The following is a 27,868-nucleotide window of genomic DNA, read 5'->3' on the forward strand; positions in this document are numbered from 1 at the left end:
ACATATGGAACCCCATGTTGTATACCTCATCTTTCATGGAGGATGACTCATTGTACAGCTTCATAGTTACCGGAACTAGAGATGTGGGGTGTGTGTGTGCTATTGCACCCCCTGGTTTCCATTATATGCAGGGTTTACAGTTTGGTTCAATGGCTCTCAGCACCCCCATTATACAAATTGTTCCAGCACCCTGGCTGCATACAAAAGATGACACCTGTCAGCCTTATTGGACCATATCTCCAAGTAAGAATAGGCATAGCCATGCACATTTACAGTGTAGGCCTCATCTGTTTAGCAGAGAGCAGCAGTCCACAGTCTCCACCTACATATGATTGCAGAGGTGGGTCTTGTCTTAATGCTCAGTGGATTTCAGCTGTAGATTTCAGTTTATGGAAAATGAGGTGCTACAGGCAGAGTTGTGCAGGAGCCAGGCTGTATCTTTATATTAAGAATGAGAACTTTAGGGTTGCCAACTTTCTAATTTCTGAAAATCAGACCTCACCCTGCCCTGGTTCTTCCCCCTGAGTGAGGCAGGTAGTAGCAAACTGGTGTGGCCGGCTTGGGGGTCAGGCTATTCCAGCATATTGAACATAAGGTCAGCTGACGGGCTTGCTTGCAGTGCTGCCAACTCTTCTGATATTCGGTGTTCTTTTTCTTAAAGCCTCAGTTCCTGGCGACATGTGATTGATACTCTCAGCTTTTATTTTTGAAGAAAGGAGGCGCGTTCCTTTGCAGAGCTCCTCCTCACGCCTGTTTGAAAACATGGCTCTCAGGGCTTGGCAGTCAGATGGCAAGTAATGCAAGTAATGCCCAACATTCAGTGTTTCCGTTTTTTTAGCCTCTCTCAGGGTTGATTGGGGCCTGTCTCGAGGACAGGTGAAGGTGGGTGGGCGAGGCAGGCGGGCGCCATGGGCTTTGCCCTTGGAGTCTGCACCTGTCACTGGCCAGCCCACACATCAGCATGGAGGGTGCCCTTGCGGTGGCTCCCCGCTATGAAGCAACTGCCAGCGGGGGCCTAGACGCAGCAGGTCCCAGGGCTGGGGGCGCTAGCAGGCATGTGAGATGGGCACGGCAGGATTCCTGAGGGGAGGGACACTCCCTCCTGCCTGTGAAATGGGCGCCAAACTACTGAGGACGGACAGAGAACTGCGCTGCGCCCCTCACTACGCATGCGTCAGGACACCGCCCCTCCCCCCCAGCCCCGAGTTAGAAAGCGCATGCGTCGTTGAGCCCCGCAGCTAGGCTCCGAGTGCCAGGGCGCAAGCGCACAGTTAAGGTCGTGCACAGGGAGGAAGTGAGCGTTGGTACCAGTGGGCCGATAGGCTGGTGAGGTATTGCGCATGTGCAGTGGGGTAGTCGACCTGCTGGCGGTCTCCGACTCCAAAGGCAGAGCGCGGCTGAGGTGGTGCGCGTGCGCAGTGGAGGGTGTTGCTGCTGCCGCCGTCTGTCAGTTCCGGCTGTTTGTTCGGGAAGTGGATCCGGTCCGGAACCGCCGCCGCCGCCTGAGGAGACCTCACCTCTCCCGCCGCCCGGAGCCTCCGCTCCCCACCGGCCATGGCCAGGGACTATGATCACCTCTTCAAGTTGCTCATCATCGGCGACAGCGGTGAGGAAGGGGAGCGAGGCCGGGCCTAGGGGGCGGCGGGGTTAGGCCTCTCTCCGGGGTAGGAGCCCCCACCTGCCCCCCCCCCCCGCGTCCCCGACCGTGGGAGGGAGCTTGGCGGCGTCTGACTGGGGGAGGCGCCCGTGGTGCCTCGCGCGGGGGGACGTTCAGTGGGGTAGCGCCGGGCCAGGGGGGGGCCGAGGGGGCTGGGCTGGGCTGGGCTTTGCTGTGCAGGGCGCGATGCCGACGGAGGGAGGCGCGAGGGGGGTGGGCAGTGGGCAGGTCAGTGCGGGGCGAGGTGCTGCCGGGCGGGGGCAGGCCTAGGGTGGGGGTGGGGGGTCTAGGTAGTGGGATTGGGGGTTGGGACGGAAGGGTTGCTCTGGTGTGTAACGGGCTGACCAGGCTTCGTTTGTGGCCGGCTGGTGACTAGTAGGGGGATATTGAGGAAAAGCTTGATGCAGAGTGAGTGGCAGCCACCTCCTCGTCCTGCCAGAACTGAAGTGATGCCTCTTATCCAGGGTGTGAGTTAAAACACATCCTGTGTCAGCCAGCTTTTTTGTATGCTTGCCCTGACCAAGTGGGGCTGATCTTTACTCACCAGGGCCCAAGAGGGTTCCTACTGCAGCTGGAATGAAAGGGTTGTCTCATCTCTTTACACAGTATCTGTTTAACCTGTGGAGTGTATCTAATTAACCCATGGAGTTTGCAGCCACCGGGTGTTGAGGCTTAACAAAATTCAAAAAAGATTTAGACACTTGTGTAAGTAAGGATATCATCAGCATTTACACTAGCTAGGTAGACTTTACAAGGGCAGTCAAACCTCATGTTTTCAGGGCATATGCTGTTCTGTAGCTGGGATCAGGAAGGAATTCTCTCATAATATAACATGCAGTTAAGTACAGTCTATGGTTTGGGCTGTGCTCAGAAAGCCCTAAAGACCCTTGTTTCTAGTGTGTCAATTCCTATGTTTTTAACATTTAAAATAAAGTTTTTCTTTAGTATTTGTCAAAATATGCCCTATTGGAGTTCTGTGTATGTGTTCATCAACTTATAAATGAGCTTTGAGGCTTGTTTAGATTTTTAAAATGGAGGAGGAGTATGCATTGGATGTGCATGTTCCATCTACTTATCATGGATACCCAAAACACTTAACCTGTTGGTTGAAGATAGGGAAAACATCTGATTTTTGAATTTAAAAGGCTTTGCAGAACTTGAAAAACTTTTGAAGGGAAAATAATTGAATTTATCATCTGTCATGTCAGTTAGTCTATTCTGAAGTGCACCAAAAGGGGGGGTGGAGGATTTCTACTTCTATAGGGGGTGCCCAGACTTCCACCCAGTCAAGTTCCATAGGGGCAAGCTTTCAGGAGCCTGAAACTTAATTTAAATAAAATGAAATATATGGCATCTACCCGCATCTTCTAATAGAGGTGTGACCTGTAAGGACAGCAGGTCCCAGCATGCAATGTGGCATGACCATTTGGATAAAAACAGAATAGTGCATGATTCTGGAACTGTCACCTCAGCAGGCTTCCACCTCTGTATAAAAATGGTTGAATGTATGCCAATGCTGTGGCTACCTCATTGTTGCTCCTATGGCTGCAAGATAAGGCTTGTGTTTACATAGTTCCTATTTTAAATAAGATCCACGTTTAAAAAAAAAAAAAAAGAGAGAGAGAAATTTTCCTCAAACCCAAGGAGCGGAGGGCACACGTAGCATACTGATTTATTTACTTAGAGTAGAGATGTCTAGCTTAAATAATGTCTGCCTGCCTGCCTGTAGGTTTCAAAACAATTTAGGAATGATCAATAATTTGGAGAGAGCCCTATATTAGAGAGGAAGATTCATTTTTGAACAGTTAAATCCCTTTGCTGGCATTTCTTAACTTGGGCAAAGCCCCTAATCACTGGAGAGTGTCCAGTGTGAGAAACATGCCCTGATTGTGAGGGGACTAGATAGAACCTAGAGCTGCAGGCAAACAGTTAAAGCCACTATAGTGCTAAGGTATTGATTATTAATGTTTTTTCTTTAATCCCAAGAGGAAGGCTTTGTCCCAATTTCCAGAAACATTTCATTTGCATCATTTATTGACCCTTACAGAGAGGCTGGTGTTAGGAAATGCAATGTTGTTGGATGGATGGTTACATATCATCTGCTTTTCCCAATGTGGAGTTGTGACAGAGTTTAGAGGACAGTAGGTTTTTCTGTTTAAAACAGGTCATTTGAAAAGATAGTTGTGGTCTCAGCTGTCCAAGTTGTGCCAAAATTTAAAAAAATGAAATGTACAAACAGTCCATCACTTCGCACTTGCACCCCTATGTCTATTCTTTAATTCAGCTAGAGCTGGGTTTATTTTGGAAGCTGGGATTGGCAAATTTCTGTACTGTACTAGATTTCACAAAATTAGTAGGCGATGCTTATTGAATTCTTACTTTCACATGAGTGGAAGAAGCTCTACTGACCCTCCTACTTCCTTTCTCCTCAGAACTTCAGATATATGTGCATAAGAAGTATGAGCCATGGGGAGTGCGGTTTCTCTGTATATGAGCAGTATGATTCATATGCAGTGTCTGTTCAGTGAGATCTGTCATCTGGGACAGCTGAATTCCGGAGGTGTCTTTTTTCTACAAGCCCTTTGGTGATTGCCTTTTGTCAAGGCATTGTCCGCCACTGAAGTAGATTCTCCTGACAATATCTAAGTCATAAGCTCTCCATGGAATTCTACAGTGTAGCTTGCAGCTGGTTTTGTTTTAAACATAGAGGTGCAGTCTAATAAAGTTATAAGACCTAATGTGGTGCTGAGGCCAGTGGGATAAAGATGACGTGCTCACTGGGGTCTGTAGACTCAGCAAGCTGCATCTTTTTGAAAGGTCACAGTGGTTGCAACAGCTTTTGTTATACAAATTATGTGAAGCCTTTGGGCTCTTGCCATATTGTTGGGGCAGCCCTCTACAAAGTTTGGGCAACTGTTACCTACTATCTTCCTGTAATTTAGAGGTGTTCAGTATCTGGCTACTGCAACTTGGTTGTCAGTATTGCCTTCTGTATAACACTCTTCAGTGAGAGACGACAGTTTCTAATCTTGATGTTTAGGCAAGTGCTGGCAAGGCTTATGCTCTTAACATATGAGACTTGGATTTTTGGGAGGGTAGGGAAGATGCTCAGTATTATGGGAGGTTGGAGGAATCTGAAAAGACAGTGAAGAACAGTAGAAGCTCTGTGCAGTAATCATACAGAAATCCTTTACAGATTTGTTCATAGTGACTGTGTTAACCAGTTTCTCAATGAGCAGGCAACTTAATGAGTATGGGCTGACCAGGCAGATCCTAGTTTAAATGAGAGGAAATAACATTGGTCAGTGACTGTGATCAGGTGAGCAAACTGGAGCTGAAAACGTGGGGTTTCCTGATGCCAAAACCCACAAGGTTTGTTGTGAAGGAGTCAGTTCTTTGTGATGGATTTTATTAGAAGCAGGGATGTGCAAGATGCTCCTGGGACACTGGGAATGCTGGACTGTGACTGCAGATTGTTTAAGGAAAACCTGAATGAAGTCCCATTCAAAACATTTACAATTGTTACATGAAACATCTCGGGCAAAGGGCACAACTTCAGAGTGATCCTGTAGTATGGAATACATGCTGCTTCCTGTTAGATGACCACATAAAACAATGGTTCCCAACCTTCTTGAGCAATTGCAACAGTTTACCTTGGTTGTATTAGTCAGTGCTTGCTGTCTTACATTAAGTAATTCCCATTCTAACCAAAGTTTGGCAGTACCAAACCCTAATCTCATGGCCCAAGCAGCCCAAATTCCATTGTGGGTTCAAATGCACATGATTGAATGGAAGATAGGCAATAGTGCTTGAGCATGGCACAAAGGATCACTGAGATGGGAGTTTTTAGAATATCTGCTGGGAATGCCTGCTATAGCAGTACTGGTCAAGGAACTGCAATTGCTCCCAACTTTCAATGCATCATTTGAGATCTGACCTGCAGTTCTGTTTGTACCACTTTTCTCCTCTGAGGCTTTGGTCAGGAACTGGCAATTTAGTTTTATCTTCCAGAAGAAGGAATTAAATGGGATTCAGAAAATACAGTAAATAAAAGAGAAAATACCATCATCTGTTACTTCTATTCCAACAGAACTCAGCATTTTTTTTTCTCTCAGGTGTGGGCAAAAGCAGTTTGCTGTTACGCTTCGCAGATAATACTTTCTCAGGTGAGTGTTCCCTTTCCTCCAGTGGTAAATTGGCTAAGGGCTGTCCTAGCACTGCCCTATTGCTAGAGAATTGTCATCCTGGGAGCTCACTTCACCTGGCACTGCTAGCCATACTAGAAATCTGTTATCTTTCCAGTTCCATTTCTCTTGGCATGGCCACACAAAATCCATGCACTTTATTGTGAAAATCCCATGGTGTCTAGATTAGTGTGAATCCTGTGGACAGTTCCATTTTTTAAATGTCGGTTGCACCATGCAAACTTCTGCCCATTGTAAAACCTTACATTGATCCTGTGGGGCTAGGATTGATTGAATACTGTAGTTAAATCATTGAAATTTAAACCTCTGGATCATGTTACAGAGAAATAAGGAGGAGATTAATAGAATAGACTATAGTCGAAGGAAAGCGTGATTGCAGTAACACTTGAGACAAATTTCACCCTGCAAGCTCCCAAGAGTAAAATATTTGGATGTTTGTTACTCCTCTTTTGATGAATTTGTTGCTTATTCTCAATCATTTGTATGGTGTTGGAATAGCTTTCTTGGAATAGATTTCTTGACACTGGATTTGATTTTGGGCATCAGTAGTGGAAAATAGCCTTGAGTCATCAATAATTATTATACAAATAAAAATGTGGTTTGAGAGATCTGTCTAAAAGGAGCCCAGATAGATTGGGCAAAGTGCCAGGGTACTCCTGGGCTACTGCCAGCTACAGCCTAGACATGTGTCCTAGTGAATGTTGAGAAGTCTAAAGGGAACAAGGTTTGGGGTTCTCACTTACATACACACTTCCACTCTGTAGGCAGCTACATTACCACAATCGGAGTGGACTTTAAAATCCGGACAGTTGAAATTAATGGAGAGAAAGTGAAGCTACAGATATGGGACACAGCTGGACAAGAGCGTTTCCGGACTATCACATCAACGTGAGTATAGTTGGACTTCTTTGAATGTGGCTCCAAGCTTAGATATTATGGGTGTCTTGGAATGCATCTTGGATATTATAGCACTGGTGTTTCTCAGGTATGTGGTCTATTTGTGTTTGTGGGGATTCTTTTCCAAATTCTGCTCTGACAAGTAGGGATGAAAGTTTTGTGGTTAAGGCACAGGACTGGGAGGCAGGACTCTGGATTCGTGGCTATGCAACAGATTTTCTATATGATCTTGGGCAAATCACTTAATTCCTCTGCCTCCCATTTCCCAGCTATAAAACTAGGAATGTTTCTTTGTTAAATATATTAGTAAATCTAGCCTCTCAAGCTTCTGCAGAATGTGCTGCCAAAGTCCAAAGTATTAATCCTCTCGATCAGTTTTGTAGGTTAAGAATTCAATGTCAGATACATGGATTCTTTTTGGAATTGCTAGTGGTGAAGGGACATTCTGAGGGTTAGATTATATTACGTAGTGTTCTGTTGAAGTAGACACCAGCAGAAGGTTAACCTTCTTCTTGGTTTGAGGTCAGTTTGCATTTATTGTCCTTTGAGTAACTGCAGTGCTTTTCCTGTTCCTGAAGAAACCACACCCTGAGTTACAGCTGCAGCACTGAGAGTTCAGGAGAATGAAATGTTTTTGCTAAAACTGGTTACAGTGGATTTGGGGCTGTTCAGAGTGGTGTTGGGGGAAGAGGAAGGAAGACGTATGAAAATGAATCCTTTGTTTCCTTCCTGTATAAGGTAAATTTGTACTGGGAAGACCCAAGTGCCTGTTTTCTCAGACACTTCAAGGCCAGAAAGGACCATTGTGATCATCTAGTCTGACCTCCTGCACATTGCAGGCCACAGAACCTTGCCCACCACATCTGTAATAGACCCCTAACCTCTGGCTGAGTTACTGAAGTCCTCAGATCATGATTTAAAGACTTCGTGTTAGAGAGAATCCACCATTTACTCTAGTTTAAACCAGCAAGTGATCCTTACCCCATGCTCCAGAGGAAGGTGAAAACCCCCCAAAGTTTCTGCCAATCTGACCCGGGGGAAAATTCCTTCCTGACCCCAGATATGGCGATCATTTGGACCCTGAGCACATCTGCAAGACCCACCAGCCAGATACCTGTGAAAGAATTCTCTGTAGTAACTCAGAGCCTTCCTCATGCACCATCCCGTCTGTGGCAGTTGGAGATATTTGCTACTAGCATTTGCAGATGAGCCACATGGCATTGTAGGCAGTCTCATACCATCCCCTCCATAAACTTATCAAGCTCAATCTTGAAGCCAGTTAAGTTTTTTGCTCTCTTTTCCTCCCCTTGGAAGGCTGTTCCAGAACTTCATTCTTCTGATGGTTAGAAACCTTTGTCTCATTTCAAGCCGAAACTTGTTGAGTCCAGTTTATATCCATTTGTTCTTGTCAGCTTTGGCACTTAACTTAAATAATGTCTCTCCCTCCTTGGTATTTATCCCTCTTATGTATTTATAGAGGGCAATCCTATCTCCCCATATCCTGCGTTTGGTTAGTCATTCACAACCGACTTCTCCTTTGGCTTCTGTCAATTAACTGCAGCAGGTCATTTTTCAGTTAACATATTAGATAATTACCCCAAAATAAAAAGCATGAGGGGGTTGGCTGCCTTTGGGAGTGGGTTAGAAGGTTAGAAATTGGTGAACTGTGCCCCCCCCCCCCCCCTTTCCTTTGCAAATCTTCACAGATACTGCTGGAGACTTATTTCCATAAAAGCATTACAGACTTAGTTACCTCTCATAGGGTTCCTGTGCCTGACATCACTTCTTGTTTCAATGCTGTGGCCAGCTTCAGACAGGAAGTGGTGAGGTGGAGGCAGTAAGGCACTGCTGAAGTTCTTATCAGCTGTGCATATGGGCCACTCACTGAGTACTGAATTTGTGCTGAGTCAACAGAGCACCTTCCTGTTTTCAGAGTCTACAGCCACACTTCAGTTCTGAGTTAATGAGCGTTGGTTCACAGCATATGGGGGCTGATCTCTGCTAGATCCAAAAACCATAATGCCCAGTGATGAAAGGGGAATACCAGGAAATGAGACTTACTTTTGAGGACAGGAATAGCTGCAGAAGTGACTGTCTAATGCATCGTGTAAACTTTTTGCTTCTCCATCCACTCACCATCATTTAAAAGCAAGAACTTTTCAGAGTAATAGAGGATGCTTTCTTCATGAAGCTTTTGGGCTTCCTGCATATAATGCTGCTACTGTTACAACTTTTCTAAGAGAGCTGAAAACAAGTTGTAATATGAGGGGGAATAACGAGCTTTCCCATACTGCTTTCCCATACTGCAGAATTTGCAGGGTAGTTACCAGTCTGCCAGAGAGCCTTCCATGGACAAGCAATACACATTTCCAGCTAAATAGGCACATTTGCTTTCAACTTTTTTGGGACATTGATGGCAAATACCTTGAAGAAGTGAAAAAGCTGCTCCAACACCCTACATTGTAGTAGAGAAACTTCCCCCAAGTAGATAGGCTGGCTGTGGCTCCTGGAGTACACTCCTTCTTTCTCTTTAGTTGGCCAGTAGGCATGAGGCAGTCTCCTCTGGGGTGGACCATATTGCGTAAATAGATAATGAATTCACAATCTTGTTGTTCAAGGGAGTAACTGATTTACTTAGACCAAGACGTTAAGTGGCGGATCAGATTACCAGGCTATAGAGTTTACAGAAGGACTTGTCCAAGCAAAGCCTGGGTGGGGTGCCAATACATTGTCAACAGAAGGGTTTAAACTTTAGGTTGCTGTAACAGTTATTGTTTGGATTGAGGTTAAGGATATAAAAAGGTGATCCTTGGCTATTGCTATAGACCAGTAAATCTTTTGCAGATAAAGGTAGTCTGCAGATAGATGTCAAACCAAGCATGGTAAACAAGCTTGAAGTCGGAGAGCATTTGGTCGTAATAGTGGATTTGAAGTGCTGCTGGGAAGATTTAGAATTGCAATATGACTGAACTGAGTGGAAGTCAGTAGTAGAATATGGGAAGCCATAAGAAGCTGCAGTCAAGTCATCTCTGTGTAAAAGCCCCAAATATTTAAGTTACAGAAGCTGAATAAGACACAAAAGTTAAGGAATGTAAAGGAAACTGGGCTGGAGAATTATTTTTTATAAATCCAGGAAAAGTAAAACAGACTGAAAAAAATCCAACAGTAAATAGCAAAATGTCAAAGGCAGCAAGACTTGTGTACGTATGAAATGACCAGGGGCCTGGGGGTTATTGGTGTCTAGGTGAAGCAGTGACTAGTGCACTAGCCACTTAACTTCAGAGAGCTGGGTTGACTTTCTCTTAAATCCAAACAGAATTTTAGTTTTGACTTGATAATCCCATATGTGCACATTACAAATCATCTGGGGACATTGCAGGTCAGGAGTGAGAGCTGCATGCATAGCATCTCTCCATGCTTGGTCTGCTCAAGTACATTAATGAGCATAGAATAGTTTTTAACAGGGTTGGTAGCTATGTCCAGTTCCCTTAGAATAAGGATAGTGTGGGCTTAACTCAAGGAGCAAAGTAATTAAAAGTGATTAGCTACCATGCATTTGTGCAAGAACAGGGTGGAGATGTGTTCTCGTCAGGGATCAGTTTTCCAGGGAAAACAGAATTAGATTTACGGTGTACTGAACACCAGCTGTGGTTATTAAAAGATTAAGTGCACTTAGTCAACATAGTCCTGATTGCAGATCATATGCATTCATGCATCTGACAAGAAATAAGCAAGGAAATGGTGAATTTTAGTGAATTCAATTCTTATTAGTCAGGTGAGAGAGCAGATGACTGGAAAAGGCAAACACGTTAACTGTAAACCAGTGAACTAACAATAAAGACCTTGGAGCTCCCATATTGGACTAGACCAACAGCCCATCTAGTTGGGTGTTCTCTCTGACGGTGGCCAGTTTTGGATACTAGAGGAAGGTGTTAATCTCCAGACTGTGTCTAACTGTACGATACAGAACCAGCAATTAGAATGAGATTATTTTTCCTGATCCAAGGTGGTGATCATCTTATATCCTGAAGCATGAGATCTATTTGTGCTTGTAATATAAAAGACTACTGCAACTGCAGGTGCTATTGATAAATGTCTAATCCCTTTCTAAAAAACATATTCAGCTCTCTTGACTTTAATATCCTGTAGCAGGGAGTCCCACATGCTACTTCTAAAATGTTTTCTTCTGTTACAGGAGTAGCCTTAGAAGAGATGTAGTGGGAGGATGTAGTTGGTTGATTTAAGGATATCATTGTTTAAACAACCAGTACTGGAGTTTTGTGAAGATTTACTGCACTGTTGTGTAATGATTCAATAGCAATGTACTTACAGCTTAAGACTTTTTACAAGGTTTTGTAGCAAAGATCAGGGTAATGTTTATAATGTGTTTATGCAGCTGTATAAACTGCAGGATTCTCATTCTTCTATTTGAATTTCTTATGATTGTACTCCAGAATTTAAGCTTTCATACATTTAAAGTCTCTAGTTTTGTGGTTGAAAGGTAACCTTCAAAGGGTGAACTGACCCAATAATCTTTGTCTGTGGACATTTTGAAACAATAACTTGGAGGTGTGAGTAGCCCCATTCACCTCAATAGGACATTAAATTTGAAGACCAGTGATGCTTTAAACATCAACAGCTATTTTACGACTATTCTTTTTCAGAAAAAACATCGTTACTATACTTCTGCCACTACATCCAACAATGGAGATACTGACTTGCAGGGGGTAGCTAGTTGTCAATATTTGCTGGGGTGGGGAAATGAGGATTTCATTCCTCCCTCTCTCAAATTTAAAATGGCCTCCATTCTATCCAAAATAGGAAGGGGGGGGGGGGGGAGAAAGGAGATGCATCTGCTCCTTCGTATCAAAAACCTCAACTGCCTCTTGATTGTCAAAAACACAAAACTTACTCCCACTCCTTCCCAGATGCCAAAAGCCCCATCTGTCCACTATACAGCTGCCAAACCCTACAACTTCCCCCAGGCTACTTTTATAAAGCAGTTACATGTGTTCAGTGCAGCACACAGAAAATTGAAAGCATGGGCACAGCGTAAATCAATATAAAAATGAGATCATACAGTGACAGTACTGTGCATGCACTCAGAGAGGGGCTGGAGGAGCTAAGCTGCATTAGTTATGTCTAATGTGCTACTTAAGACACACGACCTTCGATAAGATTAATGAATAGTATAAAACTGGGCAACTATCTTTTTTTTAAAAGGGGGGTTGGATTAGTATGAGGAAATAAAGGGTAGTCATAGATTAAACCAGCAGGTTAGTAAAATGTTGAGTGAGATCTCCGACAGTGAAGAAAATGGCAGCATAGCATAGACAAATATAACATTGTGGGGGGGGGGCGGGGAGGGAAAGGGGGAGATGGGGATGGGTCAACCTGAAAAACGTATGTTAATGAAAGTCTTCCAGTTTAGAATCAAGAAGAGAATTTAGAGGTAAACCATCTGTCCAATGCTCAAAAGAAGCAAAACCAAACCAGGTTCAGTACTAGATTTGTTAGCAGGATCAGAGAGCACAAAACAGGAGGTGGTGTGTCTGTACAAGTTAGGCCCTTGTATGGAGCAGAGCTTGTAGTACTGTTTCACATGGAAGAATGTTTTTGTTGCAGAATGCAGCTTCTGAGGATAAAGATGTTATGTGGTCTAAAGAATCTAAGTTATGAAGGACATTTTTTTTCTTGATTGAGGAAAAGATGACTTTTAATTGGCCTAACATGCTTCAAATTGATGAAAGGGATTGGTTGAGAGAACTGGTTAAAGGGTTTAAAAGTACAACACAATCTAGAAAAAACAAAGTCTGGGAGTGAATATTCTTGGTCTGAGCTATTTCGTGCTAAGGGAATGTTTCTGAGAAAGCAATGCAAGAAAATTAGGAAATGCCTGGGTTTCTTTCTGGAGAAAGTGAGACTAAGTGGAGATGAGAACATGCAGGTGGGTTGGGATGGTGGTCTTTCCCGCTTCTGAAGCATGGTGATCATATGCTAACCAGTTGCACAGCACCTACTTGCCACCACCACCTGCTGAAACGGAGGCCAAGACGGAGCAATTCGGGGTGAGAAGCATAGCTGGAAAGCCTTCTAGAGATAGGAATACTTTGCACTTCCAGGAATGAAAAGCATGGAGTGTGTTACATCTTGTGGTATGTACATCTTGTGGAGTGTAGCCCACTTGGTCTGCTGGGTGTCAGGGTGCACAGGTGGATTTGAATATCTTCTATCTGAGGAAGGATTAATTGAGCAAAGGGTGAACTAGATTCAAAGTATTGGTCACAGCTGTCATCTCTAAAGAGCAGAGGGAGGAAGAGCCTTTGTGAAAATGCTGATAGCAGGAGATTTGTCTCTGGAAATCTTGTAACATATTTCTAAGGGAAATGCCTCAGTCTGGCTGCTGTGAATTTCTGCATTTATTTAAGTAAAAGCTAATCCTAGTCAGACAAAAGAAAAAAAGGAGGAGGGGAAAGACAGGTAAATGTGAAAAATGCATCTAGTAAAATAACTCTGGCAGTGGTTCTACACAGAAAAACATTTTAAAAAAATCCAAACCTTTGGGAGGGATCAGTGTTAATTGTCTTGATTATTTACAAAGCAAATTTGCTCAGTTCACAAGTAAAAAGTTTTTCTTAACTGCCAGCCCTGCAAACTTAGCTGGGATCTGAATGTGCAGCGGAACATTAAGAGTTCTTTCCTTCATGCATACATGAAACAAATTGGAATTTGAATTCTGATGCACAAGAAGAAACTGAATCTATCTCCCTCTCTTAGCTGTGTTCCTTCTGCAGGACTAACTAGCTTTGACTGCATTTCACTTATTTTTAATCACTGAAAGGACCAGATATGACTCTGAATGCACATATGGAGCAGATCTGTTGAGTAGGAAGGTGCCATCAGTACTTGGTTGCTTTTCAGAGTAGAATGGGACTTAAAAGCAAAAGGAGTAATTGGGGGCTGAATAGCAAAACAGACAGACCTCTGTAGTTTATATCTGGAGATCTGATCACAAATTAAACTTCTTCATATGTTAGAGTCCTAATGAACATTTTTCACATTGCAAAACTACTGCACAATTTGGCACGATTTAACTCTTTGCTGGAAGGCCTATGGCTGGAATAGTTGGTGTTACCAGAGAGGAACTGGAGTCACCTAATGATATAGGTAGGATGAAGGGGAACATGCAAAATTCCTTTCCTGACTGCAACCATTGATCAGTCTTTAATTTGTGCAGGTACTAAAATTCCCATGAAATAGGAAGGCAGTAGAGGATGGACTGTCACCATCTGCTCTTGCAGCTGGAAGATAATACTTATTCTTTTTTGGGCCCAGGCAGCTCGAAGAGGAACTGTAGGAGCAGGTTCATCAATATAGGTGCTCTGAAACATGTTCATATGGGCCAAGTGAGCAGAGAACTGTGCAGGTTTAGGGGCAGAGCATGGGCTGACAGTTGCACAAACATTAAATGACTCCCAATGGGGTGAGGGGATGGGGACTTGTTTGTTCAGGTTTGGGGATTTATATATAAATGATCTAGAAGCCCATTCCAAAAGAAGGCATTAGAGATACGGCTAAGCAACCTGAAGTTTTAACTAGTATCTGTGTCCTTTTTCCACCTCCTAGGTATTACAGAGGGACACATGGAGTCATTGTTGTCTATGATGTCACCAGTGCAGAATCTTTTGTGAATGTAAAGCGATGGTTACATGAAATTAACCAAAACTGCGATGATGTCTGCCGGATACTGGGTAAGCTCTACTCAGCGGCTGCTTGTTCTGGGGAGCCTTTGCTATGGCAGCCTGGCCTGCATATGAGGTGTAGCACTGACCTTTTTTTCCTCTTTAGTGGGAAATAAGAATGATGACCCAGAGCGGAAAGTGGTGGAGACAGAAGATGCCTATAAATTTGCTGGGCAGATGGGGATCCAACTGTTTGAGACCAGCGCCAAAGAAAACATTAATGTGGAAGAGGTAATACACTGAGGGAAATGGGAATGTTGCTACTCTTCAGAGGTAACAGGCTTGGAATGACAAAATATTACATCAGTTAAAGGGAGATGCAAAGTTTACCATTAGGAAGGGTTTTCATTCCTGTTGGAATTTATCCTGCTAGTGAGGAAGAGTAAAATCTCTCTGTGTGCAAACTGCAACCAAGCAGTTGCAGTGGGAAGGAGAGAAGAGGGTTGGGGAGGAGAGGTGCTGCAGATAAGATGACTTTTCTTCAGTGCAGTCAAGGTTAAAGCTGGATGGAGAAATTAATAAAAATGCATCCGCCTATTAGATCTTTTTCCAAGAGACCTTGTCTCACTGCAAGTGCCAGCCTCACTGGAAGGGAATGCTAGCGTTGGTGTGCTGTGAGCAGGTGGGTGGTACTGTTGTTCGGGGGTGGGATGCTAGACCTGCACACACTTGCTTTAATGGGGGAGGGAAATGTGGGGCTGGAGGATACTGGTCCCCAAATCACTGGCCTTTGTTGGTGCTGTGAGAGGGAACATGCTGAAATCTGATTTGCTGGTCTTAGTGGCATCATGGGCTGCTTTTGACGCTTCATGTACTTCTCTGGAGGGTACCCCCTCAGCAGCCAGCCTGCTCTCCCAGGTGGCCTGAACTTGCTTGTGTTTCTCTTGCAGATGTTCAATTGCATTACAGAGCTGGTTCTGCGAGCAAAGAAAGAAAACTTAGCAAAGCAGCAACAGCAGCAACAGAATGACGTGGTGAAGCTAACTAAGAACAGTAAAAGGAAGAAGCGGTGCTGCTAATGCCCTTTCCCTGTTGCAGAGACTATGCTCTGACAGCTCAGCCCCTCCTAGACTCGGGCTGTTTCACTGGGGCAGGCTTTGGGAGGACTCTGTTTTGTGCCGTTATTTAAAGATTTTCTCCATGTTTTCTATCAAGAGGAGCTGGCACCTTACCATATTAGTGCCAAGTATCGGATGGACTCTTACCCCTCTCTCCTCCCTTGCTCATTCCAGTGCGCCTTGTAGACAAGAAAGGACGTTGCCTACCAAATGGACTGATTAACCCAAGAGTTTGTACATAATGTATATTGCTTTAACCAGCTGCATCTCCCCCTTGTCACTTTGGCTTATGCCTTCTTAATGTCAACCAATCATGAACTGCAGAGTTTTCTTTTTAAAGATAGAATACAAAGTTCTTAACTCAAGTAGGCTCCAGGCTGGCAGCGATTGCTGCAGGGGCTGTGGGCTTCACTTTGTTTGGGCTTCAGGCTGGCAGCTGGTGCCCCTGGAGCCTTTGGCTTCACTTTGAGTTCCAGGCTGTTCCTGGGGCTTCGGCTTCATTTTTCTAGGTTCCAGGGTTGCTGTTGGGGCCTTGGGTTTCACTTTGCCATGCTCCAGATTTGTGGCCAGGGCTTTGGGTTTCACCTTTGCGTTGTGCCGCAGTCCAGCTGTACCTGGAGAGGTTACCTTTGGTAACATACCTGTGCTCTTCAGTTTGTATCGAGCTATCTAAAAACAAACCTGCAAAAATGGGATTTATTTGGATTTAAACTTCTTAAAGGAAACAAAATGAAACTAAACTCCTCTGACCTCTGCTTCTGGGTCTGCTGGTTGTTCCAGGCGAGGGTCCAGTCTCCTCTTGAGAGCAACAGAACAGTGTGAATCTGCAAAAAAAAAAAAAAAAAAAAAAAAAGCTGCTCATATCACCCTTTCCACAAGTAGATCTGAATTCAAATATGAATGCTGGCGGCAAATCATTGTTTTCAAGAGAAATGAAACGTGTGGAAGTGATTCCGGCTTTTTTGGATGGTGTCTGGATCTGACAGTTGCTGCAGGATCATTCCCAGGAGTCTTCTGTCGGAGGGGAGGACCGCTTTCTCTAACTAAAGAAACAGAAAGCTGTTGCTTGCGTTATGTGGTGATGGTTGTGGGCAGGTATTACCTTTGGTAACATACTCTGGTCTCACTATGCTGAATAAACAGCAGTACCCTGGCTCTTCCTGGCTTTTGTGAGAAAATAAGGGCTCGGTTCATCAGTCCCTGAATAGATGTGCTCAAAGGCTGAGACTGTCATAGCAGGAGTCAGATGTCTTTGGGCTGCTGAATAACGTGTTCATCAACTGATTCTCTAAGCAAAAAAGATTCTCCTGAAATACTGACTGGAAAGGGGTGGGGGTTGTGGCTTCATTCTTGACCCTGAAGATGACACAGCGCTCAGGTGTCATCACATGGTCCTCCAGAATCACTAGCCATAGGTTTGGTAGCGTGTGTCCCATTGACATCCATGAGCTTGGAATCATCCTATCCATACCCAGGAAAGGCTACATTGAAATCAGACTTATTTATTTTGCCTGCCTTTTTTAGGTTCTGATGCTTTGTGGTAAAAGCCCTGATCGTACAATCACATCACAGATCAATCTGACTTTAAAGATTTTTTTCATGCAAACCTTGAATGTGTGACAGATTTTTAACCAGTGCAAGTGTTTGGGAGTGTATAGCAGCTGCCTTTTCCTGTCCCCCACCTCTCTTCTGCACATATCTGTCCACGTCTTTCATTGGTAACACAAGAGTAAACATGAGCTGGGGCTAGTGGGGTGATACTCCTAGTGTGAATGCTGCATAAATTACAAGACTTGGATTGGTTACTTCTGGAGGTGGTGGCAGAAATTACACCAGGCATCCACCATATGTGCTTCTAATGTGGAATATGGCATATGTACCAGGAAGTTGCTCAGTCAACCTTCTCCAGGCTTTCCTTCTGAAATGAAGCTGGTTTGTGCCACAGTTACTGATCTTTCAGATTATGGACCCAACCTGAATTACATTGATGGGATTCTTGTGCTAAAGAGTTTGCAGACCTAGTGGGGTAAAGGATATAGGCAAAAAATAAAGGAGAAAACAATTTGTTGGAACTGATGCAATGAAGTGAGGAAATACTGCACCTGATCTGGAGTGTTTTGATATGGAAAGGTTAGTCCTCATTGAGTCCAGATCTTCGTGGCCGCAGGTGTGAGCTTTGCCAATCCAGCAGTTCAACTTCCTGGCTTGAAGTGGGATATTTTTTTTTAGTGCTTCCTCTACTGGCTGTAGAGGAACAGTTATCTACCTGCTGCTGCCACTAAGTATTAAACTGAAAGAGGGCAGGGACTGTGTCTCTAGTGGTGCTGATGTGAAGTTTCCTAATGTTACGCGATGGACTGTCTTAACTGGTTTGCTAGGATTATTTCTGTAATTGACAGTTTCTAATTATGCTTTTTAAATAATTTTAAAAAACTAAAAATAAAGGTTACACGCTGTCAAATCTTCTTTTGAAGGTCTGTTTGCTCTGCTGTCCAGCATCTGGAGCTGGCTTCTCTCCCTGGCTTGCCTCCATCCTCTTGTTGTATGTGGTGCTTTTCTGCAGGGGGTGTTTAGCAAGGGACAATGGCTGCCTTCAATTGGCTTGCTGCCTTGGGATTTTTCACTCTGCTTAATGGAACTGTGTATTAAATCTTTATTTATGGGTTGAAAATTGGTGATTTGTGCTTTACTCCTTCATCCGTATCCCAAGGTAAAGCTTTGAAGACTTTGCATTCAATTATGCAGAATAGAGTTGGAGGCTCCACCAGAGTTTAGAGTTCTTTGTTAGAGGCAGCAGAGGACAAATCTTAAAATAAGAGGCTGATTTTTTTTTTTTTCCATTACAAATTTTTACATTGGGGGTCCACCTCCACTTAGTGTTCCTCCTCTCTGCAGTGACACACGGCCATGGCTGTGCTTGTTGCCCTCAGTATTCAGTTTTCCCCTCCTATAAGCTTGAGGACTTTTGGAAGCAGCTGTGTCCATTTCCTCTGGAGAAATGAGATAAAAATGCAGCCATGGAGAGTATTTTTTCTCCACTGAGTGCTACTCTGCAAACAGATCTGACTTCCTATGTGAAATGGGGAAACTGAAAGTGAAATGTAAAAGGGCAGTTGGTGCAAGATGTAGAGGTTTTGTTGTTTAATTGTTGCCTTGTGTTCTGTCTGAAGTGACTATTGCTTGAACAACTTTTTCCATCTACATTATTCAGCAGCATCTGTGTCAACTGCTGTTAATTGGCTTAACTACGACACGTTATCTTGATGCTAATTCCTGGGTAGCTGCTGCTTTAAGGCCAGGTCTACACTACAGACCTATATTGGTATAACTGCATCATTCAGGTGTGAAAAATCTGCACCCTTGAGCGATGAAGTTATACCAGCCTAACCTTCCCCCTATGTAGACACCACTATGTTGACGAGAGCTTCTCCTACATAGCTACTGCCTCTCAGGGAGGTGGATTAGCTATGCTGATGGGAAAAGCTCTCCCGTGGGTGTAGGAGTGTTTTTACTTAAGTGCAACAGCAGCACAGCTGCATAGGTATAGCTGCACCGATGCAGCATTTTAAGTGTAGACCTGCCCTTAGTTTCCCATGAAGCTGAAGGTGTGAATGGTCCACATAGATGGGTTACTCCAGTACTACTACAGCTTCCCTGCCCTATTCACCTGGTGGCACACACGGCTGAATTGCTTGAGATTGTGAGTTGTACTGAGTATGTAGTCACAATGAGGTGGTTCTCTAGGTTCACAGTATAACCAGTGATCAAACCCAGAGACAATACCATAGAAATGATCCATTTTATTCTGAAGAGAACTATTTACAAAAGAAGCTGTGGAGCATTGTTTTTACTAAAAATATGCCTTTATAGATTTATATAATATGTATCTTATAAAAACCATACACTTATTTACATTACTGCTACATACAAAAATTACAGCACTATGGTATGTACATATCTATAGATACATTCTTTCTGCTTGTCCCTGCTGTGTGCTTTTTCACTTTAATCTTAGGGGACTGTCACTTCATTGCCTTACCCCAGGCATGTACCTCTGAGCTTTTGGTTAAAACAATCTTGCTTTGCAGCAGTTGAAGTGGGAATGGTAAGAGGGTTTGCTGTATGTCCAGAATCCACCATCAATCCTAGGCCTACATCTCTCATCACTGTCTTGCTGCTTGGCACAAAATCGTGCCTAGACTTCACTCCTCAGTTTCTTTTCCTAAACTGATCTCATGTTCATGTTAATGGTAACTTGTTGATCTGTGTGTTAAGATAGTAAAGTGCTAGTGACTTGACTTTCTTCTACATTTATTTGTATTACAGTTGTCTGTACTGTACTGGCGAGTCTCATACAACAATAGGTCCCAGCTGTAGACTTTGCTAAAGGGAGCTTCCCCTGAGCTAGCAAAAAAAAAAAAAAAAAAAAAAAGCTTGTTTTCCCACAGAGGCAGTGAGATTGCTTTGTAATTGTCATGCAATTGTAGAAAATATGCGCCCTCCATCCTTTAGCTGTGCAACTGTTCTACAAGGTGCATGTCTCATCCCTGCCATGTTGCCTGGCACTAACCCTTAAGTAACTGAAGGGTGAAAATACTTTGTACTGGTGTTTAATGCTGCAGAACCAACTCCTAGGCAGTGGTATAATCCCTGTATGGTGATCCTTGCCTGGGGTAAGAAATCTGCTCTGCTGGACTCCTGTGCCTCCTCCAGTTCGTGTTCTTCCTCCTAGCGACCTTTTTCAAATAGGTTTGTAAGTGTCAGCTGCCATGGGGGCCTGGCAGATTCAACCCCACAGAGGCAGTGATTGAGGTGTCGAATTAATCTATCAGTTGTGCTGTCTTCGATGGTGAGTGCTCAGTGCCAGTTTAAGGGAAGACAACACATTTAGGACACCATCCGTGACATTTTGGAAGTGTCTTGCTCAGGGATTGTACCAATGCATAAAACAGGATATAGCTGGGGGGTAAGGTAGTTTTGTTGCTGTTGAGCAGCAGCAGCAGCTCAGCACAGAACAATTTCTTCTGGCTTGGTCCATCAGCCTGCTTCTTCAGTCCCATGTTCCCCAATTTCTGGGCTTCATAGCTTCCGTGCCCAGATTGAGTAGCACTTTAAGTCCAAGAGAAACTATACCCCAATCATCAGCTCAAAATGTGCTTGCTTTCCTTTCCCAAGCTCTATCAACCTTCCCACTGAAAAAAATATTGCAGAGAGTAAGGACTAGCTCCTTAAATGAAGAGACATGCTGTGAATTTCAATCACTGTCCTAAGCCACAGTGATTCACTTCCACTCTCCCCTCCCACCGAACATGCAGCAAAAGGCACCTTTCTTATCACTGCATCCTCATTGCATAAATTAATCCCCTTTCCTTAGAATAGCATACAAATGCGACATCATGGCTATAGATTTCCCTCCTCACCCACATATGTGCTGGGTAGGCAGCTTGGAGAGGACTGTAGGAGACTGGCAGGTGGGAAATGAAAAGGTGATGGCAGCATAAAGCCCTTCTTTTAGAACAGGCTGTTGCTTAAACATCCTAGCTGCAGCTTTCCCTAAAGGGGAAATGTTTATTGATGGTAAAATATTTTTAAAGGAAGAGCTCTAAGTGGTGGTAATATGGCCTGCAGAAGGTACCTACCCTACTAGCCATCTCATACATACAGCAGGACTTCTAGCACCAACATGTGTGTATGTAGAGCAGCGGCATGGCCATACTCACCAGGATCCTGCCAGCTGATCAAAACCTTCTAATCACAAGGGGAGAGTCTAACCCCACTGAGCATAAGGGGATCCAACCCTCCACCATCAAAGTCTGCGTGGCAGAAAAGCTGTACACAGGAGCTAAGGGTTGGCCCTGAAGATCAGCCCTATAACTAAAGCTGCTACAGCAGTGCTGAGCAGTGGAAGAGCTACACCTATGACCTGATTTTCAGATACTGAACAACCCGTTCCTATTCAAATCCATCCCTTTCAGGTGCTTAGGACCTTGAGATGGCAAGTCACTTGAGCCCAATGCTTATTCCCATTGACGTGACTTGGATTTTTGGCTATTGATTTCACTAGGAAGATGCACATGGTCTCTGGGCCTAAGTCTGAGCTATACTGAACTTCCATAGCTAGCCTTAAGGCTAAGGGAAGAGCAGGCACCTGAGGAGTACTGAACATCCACAGCTCCCACTCACTGAACGTTGAGTTGTAGGTGCTAGGCCTCCCTGATGATCAATTCTCTTCACTACTCTGGGGTCTGGGACTGACCAACAAGGAGTTAGATTCAGCTCATAGCATTAACAGATTTACAATGCACTGAGCTGGAAAGGATCTGGATATGAGTAGCTATGCAGAGCACCAGGGGGAATAAAGACTTCCAGTCATAAGCAGAGGACAGTAAGGACTCTCTCTTCTCTTCCCCCCCCCCCCCCAAGAGTAAGCTACAGCCATGTAAACATGTTACATTCCCAGGACCAGTGCAACTGCATCCTGTGTAATCTGAAGGCCAGTCCAGCTGCCAGGACTGGTGGTTGTATGAAGGCCACTCCTTTCCCCTACTCTTACTGTGACACTAGTAGTCAGTCCCTTGTATTGCCTTGTCCTGGGATTGCTTATTTCCTTCTCCAGCATGAGAGAACGAGTTTAAGACAATTGGATTATTCTTCACAGCAGAAACTGAGTGACCTGTCAAAGCGCCTAAAACGTACCTGAAATTTATCACTTTGCTTAAAGAATAAGAAAAGTTGCTCTCAGCTGATATCACATTGTCAAACTGCAAATCTCCAGTTCATGTAAACATTTTGTTCAGACCAGGCGGATAGTAAATAGGGCAGTCTCAAGGGCTAATTCCTTCACCCTGTGTTTTCCTTTTGGATCAGATTCAGGTCCATCAGAAAGCTGGGCAGTTACTCCCAACTCTAAGCAGGAATAATTAGAAAGGTTTCTCCTTTCAAATTAATTTTTCTTGAAAAAGGAAAAGAGACGGTTCCTTTCTGCCCCAATGGGCTCATCCCCCTGCTGCTCCGGCCTGAACACGGGGGAGGGTCTTGCACACCGCTTTGCTCTGTGGCCATTGGAGAAGGAATAAGCAGGTTGGCTCCATTCCTTCAGATGTTTGTCCATCAGCTGCTGGTCAATGACCCTGTGCATGTCATCCTGTAACAGAAGAGAAAAGGGATGCTCAGTCGGAAGCAAAGCCATGGTGTCAGCAGAGTTTACTTGTGGACATGGCTAGAATGGTCATGATGAAAGGAGGAAGGGTGGAGGTACAGGGGCTTCATCAGCATCACTCCTCAAACACCAGGCCATTAGAGAAACAAGAAGAAGTTTACCTCTTTTCCCCACCATTTTAAAATGGAAATTGGGCCATTTGCAGTTTGCTGTAGTTTAAGGGATTGGCTATTTTCCAGGGTTTTGCTGATGCCTGCGACATGGAGCGTATCTTCTGGTACCCTTTTCCGAGGTCGCTGGCTAGTATTTTCAGAGCTGGCTGCCGTTTCTCCTCCCTCTGAACAGGAAGCAGCACAGATGAGGCATGTGGCTGAAGCAGAGGCCAGAAAGGGGTGGTACTGCAGTACTGAACCTAGAGCAGCTCTGTACTGAAGAGCAGGCAGGCCAGGTAGCAGAGAGAGGGTGAGGGTGGTCACATACATGCGAGCCTATTCAAGAAGGAACTAAGGAAGTAAGGCTTCTTTTCATAATCAAAGAGATAATACTGCAGTGGGGTGTACTCAAGATGAGTATGCGGCATTAGTACAACTTAGTGTGCAGCGAGTAGTATAGTAACTTTCTTTCAGATCAGTTTTCAGGTAACATGGGCCAGACCATTGGCAGCTGCCTGATCAGCAAGAGGTCATAATTTGCCACTGGATCAGACTCTTTTGAAGTATAAGAAACCCTCCTTCTCCTAAGTAACTTTCACAGTATTGTAACCAACAGGATTGCCATATGCAAATGGATGCAAGCCACCAGCCAGCTCTGACATCATCCAGCAAGACGTGGCATGACAACAGCGAAATCGTATGTTTAATAACCCCAAATCCAATTCTGCTGCAATTGGCCCTAATGTGGGACACAAGCAGGTGACAATTTTGTACATGATTTACAAGAAAACAGTATCTGAATTATGGGCTTGTGTGACATTTTAAGTATGTAAAATCAGCCCATTTGGGATGATTTTACATAACAGCAAATATTCTGTTCATGCCTGTCTCCTACTGCACATCAGCTGACTCAGATCCACAGCATTAATATGGTATTTGTTAGACTATTCTAAATTAAAAACAAACCAAACACAAACAGCTACCTATGAATCATGGCAATGACATTCCGAAAAGCCAGAACAGTCAGGGTTAAGCTGTCACATCTGTCTTCTGTGCAGCTTACTGTGCCCAGCATTGCTAAGGTCTAGGTCTCTGTGTTCTGATAACTGCTGTCTCACCCCAGCCTCCTGTCTGATAGTCTCTGCCACTGGCCGGCAGCATTAGGAACCCACAAGCTAAAAGTCCCACTTTTACGACATACCTGAATTCAGGCACTGCTGGGCTAATCCTTGAATGGGGTAATAGCAACCTGGCTGTTAACTCCTTCCGACTGTCAAAGCCTATTGTTTAGCTGAAGCCTACTCTGACTGGTAGTGTCTGATTAGGCAGGATGACTTTCTAGCCAGATGGCTACATAGTTTAACAAGGATTCGGCACTAATCAGACTCAGGGTTGCGTGACTCTAGAAGAACCCACGCACATTCTATGCAGCATAACAATCTAATGGAGCTTGGTTGCTATGGACAACCATCAAATGCCAGTGGACACAGATGGCACATGCTCCATCACCCACCAACACAGCAGGCACAAGTGCCAGCTCTGATTAGGAATGTTGAGGCAGCTGAGGGCTCCAGAGATGTGTAACACGGGCTGTCAGTCAGGGAAAGCACTGGACTCCTCAAACTCGTAAACACCCTGCAGATACTTATGGCACTGTTCACTTATACAGTGTCTTAAAATAAGCCCATTATTTACAGGATAATAGGCAGTGATTTCCCACTTCACAAGGTGATACGTTGGTAGGTAATCGGGAGTGGGAAGGTTGAAGAGATGAGCTTGTTTTCAGGAGGGAAAATACCTGCCATTCTGACTATTCTAGTACATGTAACACAGTAATGTTTGTTTCATATTCCTCCTGCCCCCATACTATCCCCCCTCATTCCTAACTCCATTTTCAGGCCAGTTTTAAAACATAAATTAACCTAGGCTGTGCCATACTGGAACATGCTCCAGTTCCAGTTAGTCCACTGCAGTGCTTCTGCCCTATGTATCTGATGGTTTAGAGAGAGATGATCAACTTCCAACAAACACACCTGGCCATCTGCATGCTGCTAGATCATGGGGTGTGGAGAAAAAGGGGAGAATCCCTCCCTGCCCCATGTGGGATGATCCCGATATCCAGAGGTAGATGGACTGATAGCCCTTGTGATGGACTTGTCCCAAATACCAGCCCTGTTACCTGAGCTTTTAAGGAAGCAGATGCAATGAGCTGGAAGTAGCATGAACAGTGACTGAGCTGTTAGGGGGCCTGAAGCAAGGTTAGACTGAAGATTTTTTTTTTTAAATCAGAGCTGAAAAAGGGGTAGTGATGGAAGAAAGTGAATAGGAAAGAGGTCAAGATGAACTTCATTATTAAATAAAACAGACTCCTGGAGCTTAAAATACTTTGGGTTTATATATCCAGCTTTTCAAAGGTCACCCGCCTTCCTCCCCCGCAGCTCAGGAAGGCCCATAGCCATCTCAGTAGCAGAATTGTGCCCTCATTTAACTGTGGGTACCATTATATATAATGCAGAGCAAAGGATAAAAATAGGGAGGCTGGATGGAGAGCACTTTAAAAGATTGTCCCAGCGAGACAGTACATCTTTAGGGGGCTGACTAGACAATGAGAGGTAGGTAAGAAAGTATCATCTTCATTTTACAGGCAGGGAAACTGAGGCTTAGAAGTTTAGTGACCTGCCCTAGCTCACACAAAGAGGCCATGTCCAACCCAGCATTAGAACTCAGGAATTTGTGGCTCCTAGTAGTTTGTATGCAGCCAGGGATTCAGAGGGAATGGAGAGAGTGGAGAAACTGAGTGAAGGGAGCAGTGCTGTATCAGTTTCCTTCAGTAAAACAAAGTATACAAGGATAATTTGACAGTGTTTATGTATTCTGACTGGTTGAGGGGAAGCCTCCATTTTTAGAGTACACTATTACAAAGAACAGCTATCGTTTTGGGTGTGATGTCAATGGACTAGAACGCTGCTCCAGGACAACGATCTCCCGCTGCTAGAGACAAGCCCCAGAGAAAGCCCAAACATTTATCATAGATAACCATCAAACCTAGTTAGACAGATTAGTGTCCAGACAATCTATTCCATTGACTAGCTCTCATATACAACTGATCAATGGTGTTTGCCTGGTACAGTCAAGTGACAGTTGCTCACCACAGCATTATTGGACAGCTGCATTTGGATGTGTTGGAGATCATGGGACTGAATCTTTGCTGCCTTTCACCTTGAGGAGTCATTTACACCTGTGCAAAATGGATGCAACATGCTACTATAGCAGAGTTCTGCTCTCCCTCCTGCCCGTTGTAACATTTCATAGCCAGCTTGCAGGGGAGTAAATGACTTCACATGGTACAAGCCACCAGAGACTCAGGCCTCAGGGTTCTTTCAGCTCAGGTGTTGTGGGCTTCTCCTACTCTACTGAGGTTTCACGCAAGTTTCCAAAAGCCAGGCATGTCTCATTGAATAGTGAAAGTTAAAGGGAAGCTGCTGCATCTCCATTTGAATGAGCAATATAAAACCCCCTTTCATCGTCTAAATTGTTTCCCGTTTGCTTTTGGGGGGCACTGCTGCTGTGCCTTAGTCAGATTAATGGTAGTTACAGGTAAAAATCAGTAAACTAGCCAATGACCCATAGTGTGAAAATGGTACGTGTGCTCACCAAGTTCATATTATCCCGTGCTATGTGGTAAGTAGGAGAGCCTAGGTTCGCCCCTGCAGCAGTGTGTGAATAAAAGACCAACTGGAACATTTAATGCCACTAAGCTCTGCTGGTTCCATACCCAAGCTGAGATGTGGATGGTTTAATGTGGTGTGCATGCATGCAGCTGTATAAATGTACATACTGGAAATAAGCTATATGCAGTGCCCGGAAGCTATGATATATGGCTATTTTTGTTGAGGGCCAAGATACACTTTATGTATTACATGCAGATAGCGTGGTGGGAGAGTGAATTTAATTTTCTAAAAATACTTGGGTTCTTGGAGGAAAACCCCAACACTACCCCCCAAATACTTTGATCATCATCTAGAATAAATGAAGTTTAACATGAATGATTCTGGTTTTTTTTAAATTGATCTCTAACCTTCTTTTCCGGTTAAGTAAATCAGGAGGCTTGGAAAAAACTTTGCTGCAATATAGTAATATATATTTTTTTAAATGTGGAGTTCCATTTCTGATATAACCTTTTATAATGCTGTATTGGCCTCATTCTGCTCCCATTAAAGTCAATGAGAGCAGGATTGGGCCCACTACATTTCTGCTGTTTGAAATTATACTGTGAAATATAAAATAGCAAATGCCTGTTTATAAAACTACAATTTAGCAAAATGCTACACACGGTAACTAGGATTGGTTGATAATATCAGTCCAGGTTCCATTAGAAATCAGGGATGTCCATACAGGCCTATCTACAGCCTTTGATATCTGTTGTACTGTCAGCAGTCAAAGGACAAGACTACAAATACCTCCCTGCCCCCCAGTTTTTATTTCAATTACTCTTCTAGATATGCAAATGACATTGAATGCATTTTCAGCTATTAGGGGCAAGGATTTCTAGTATGGGCATACAAGGCCAGACTCCTACTGTCTTCACCATTTTGTAGTCACATGCATGCAAAGTGGGTGCAAAACGCTACCCAATCAGAGTCCCCTCACGGGGGGGCGGAGTTTAACACTCACTTTGCACAATTTAAAATGATTGCGAACTGGGCTCATGGTCCTAACGTACACCTTGGAAAGTCCAGTTTTTCCATTTAGTTTTTAAAGACTCCTATCTACTAGTGTGGAGAGTTCAAGTTCACTTGACATAGTCTTTATGTACGTTTGGAACTGGCGAATAGCCAGAAGTTTTCAGTTGCAAGAGCTATCAGTCCAGCATCCTTTACTACTAAAAAGTGAAATATTATCTACTCTGTCATCCTATCTCGGACTAAACTCAGTTATACCAACAGAAGAGTACTTCTGTGGGCACACGTAATATTGTTGTATTGTTCCTACACTGGC

At 44.0% G+C, this 27,868-nt stretch overlaps 2 protein-coding genes across 2 annotated transcripts in view; one reads left to right on the plus strand and one right to left on the minus strand.

The window, feature by feature from the left end:
- The first annotated feature begins 1,275 nt into the window (after positions 1-1,275).
- Positions 1,276-18,024, plus strand: RAB35 (RAB35, member RAS oncogene family). The gene is made up of 6 exons (XM_067550109.1): positions 1,276-1,606; positions 5,773-5,823; positions 6,627-6,750; positions 14,386-14,510; positions 14,608-14,732; positions 15,392-18,024. Exons 1-6 carry the CDS (start codon positions 1,555-1,557, stop codon positions 15,518-15,520), a joined length of 606 nt encoding a protein of 201 aa, XP_067406210.1. The 5' UTR covers positions 1,276-1,554; the 3' UTR covers positions 15,521-18,024.
- Positions 18,025-22,502: 4,478 nt separating this feature from the next.
- The window catches only part of BICDL1 (BICD family like cargo adaptor 1), a 74,233-nt gene continuing 68,867 nt past the window's right edge, over positions 22,503-27,868 (minus strand). The window contains exon 10 of the mRNA XM_067550284.1: positions 22,503-22,703. Coding sequence (XP_067406385.1) covers positions 22,503-22,703 — 201 coding nt within the window. The remainder of the gene's footprint in view (positions 22,704-27,868) is intronic.

Source organism: Emydura macquarii, unplaced genomic scaffold (genome assembly GCF_026122565.2).
Source record: "Emydura macquarii macquarii isolate MOO-44397 ecotype Brisbane River unplaced genomic scaffold, CSIRO-AGI_Emac_v2 contig_1254, whole genome shotgun sequence".
NCBI classification, from domain to species: Eukaryota; Metazoa; Chordata; order Testudines; family Chelidae; genus Emydura; species Emydura macquarii.

Bases quoted from the DNA above. Each gene is read 5' to 3' on its own strand.
- RAB35 (XM_067550109.1), top strand. From the start codon at position 1,555: ATGGCCAGGGACTATGATCACCTCTTCAAGTTGCTCATCATCGGCGAC. The intron at 6,751-14,385 runs GTGAGTATAGTT...TCCACCTCCTAG, and splicing joins TTCCGGACTATCACATCAAC to GTATTACAGAGGGACACATG. The intron at 14,511-14,607 runs GTAAGCTCTACT...TTTCCTCTTTAG, and splicing joins TGATGTCTGCCGGATACTGG to TGGGAAATAAGAATGATGAC.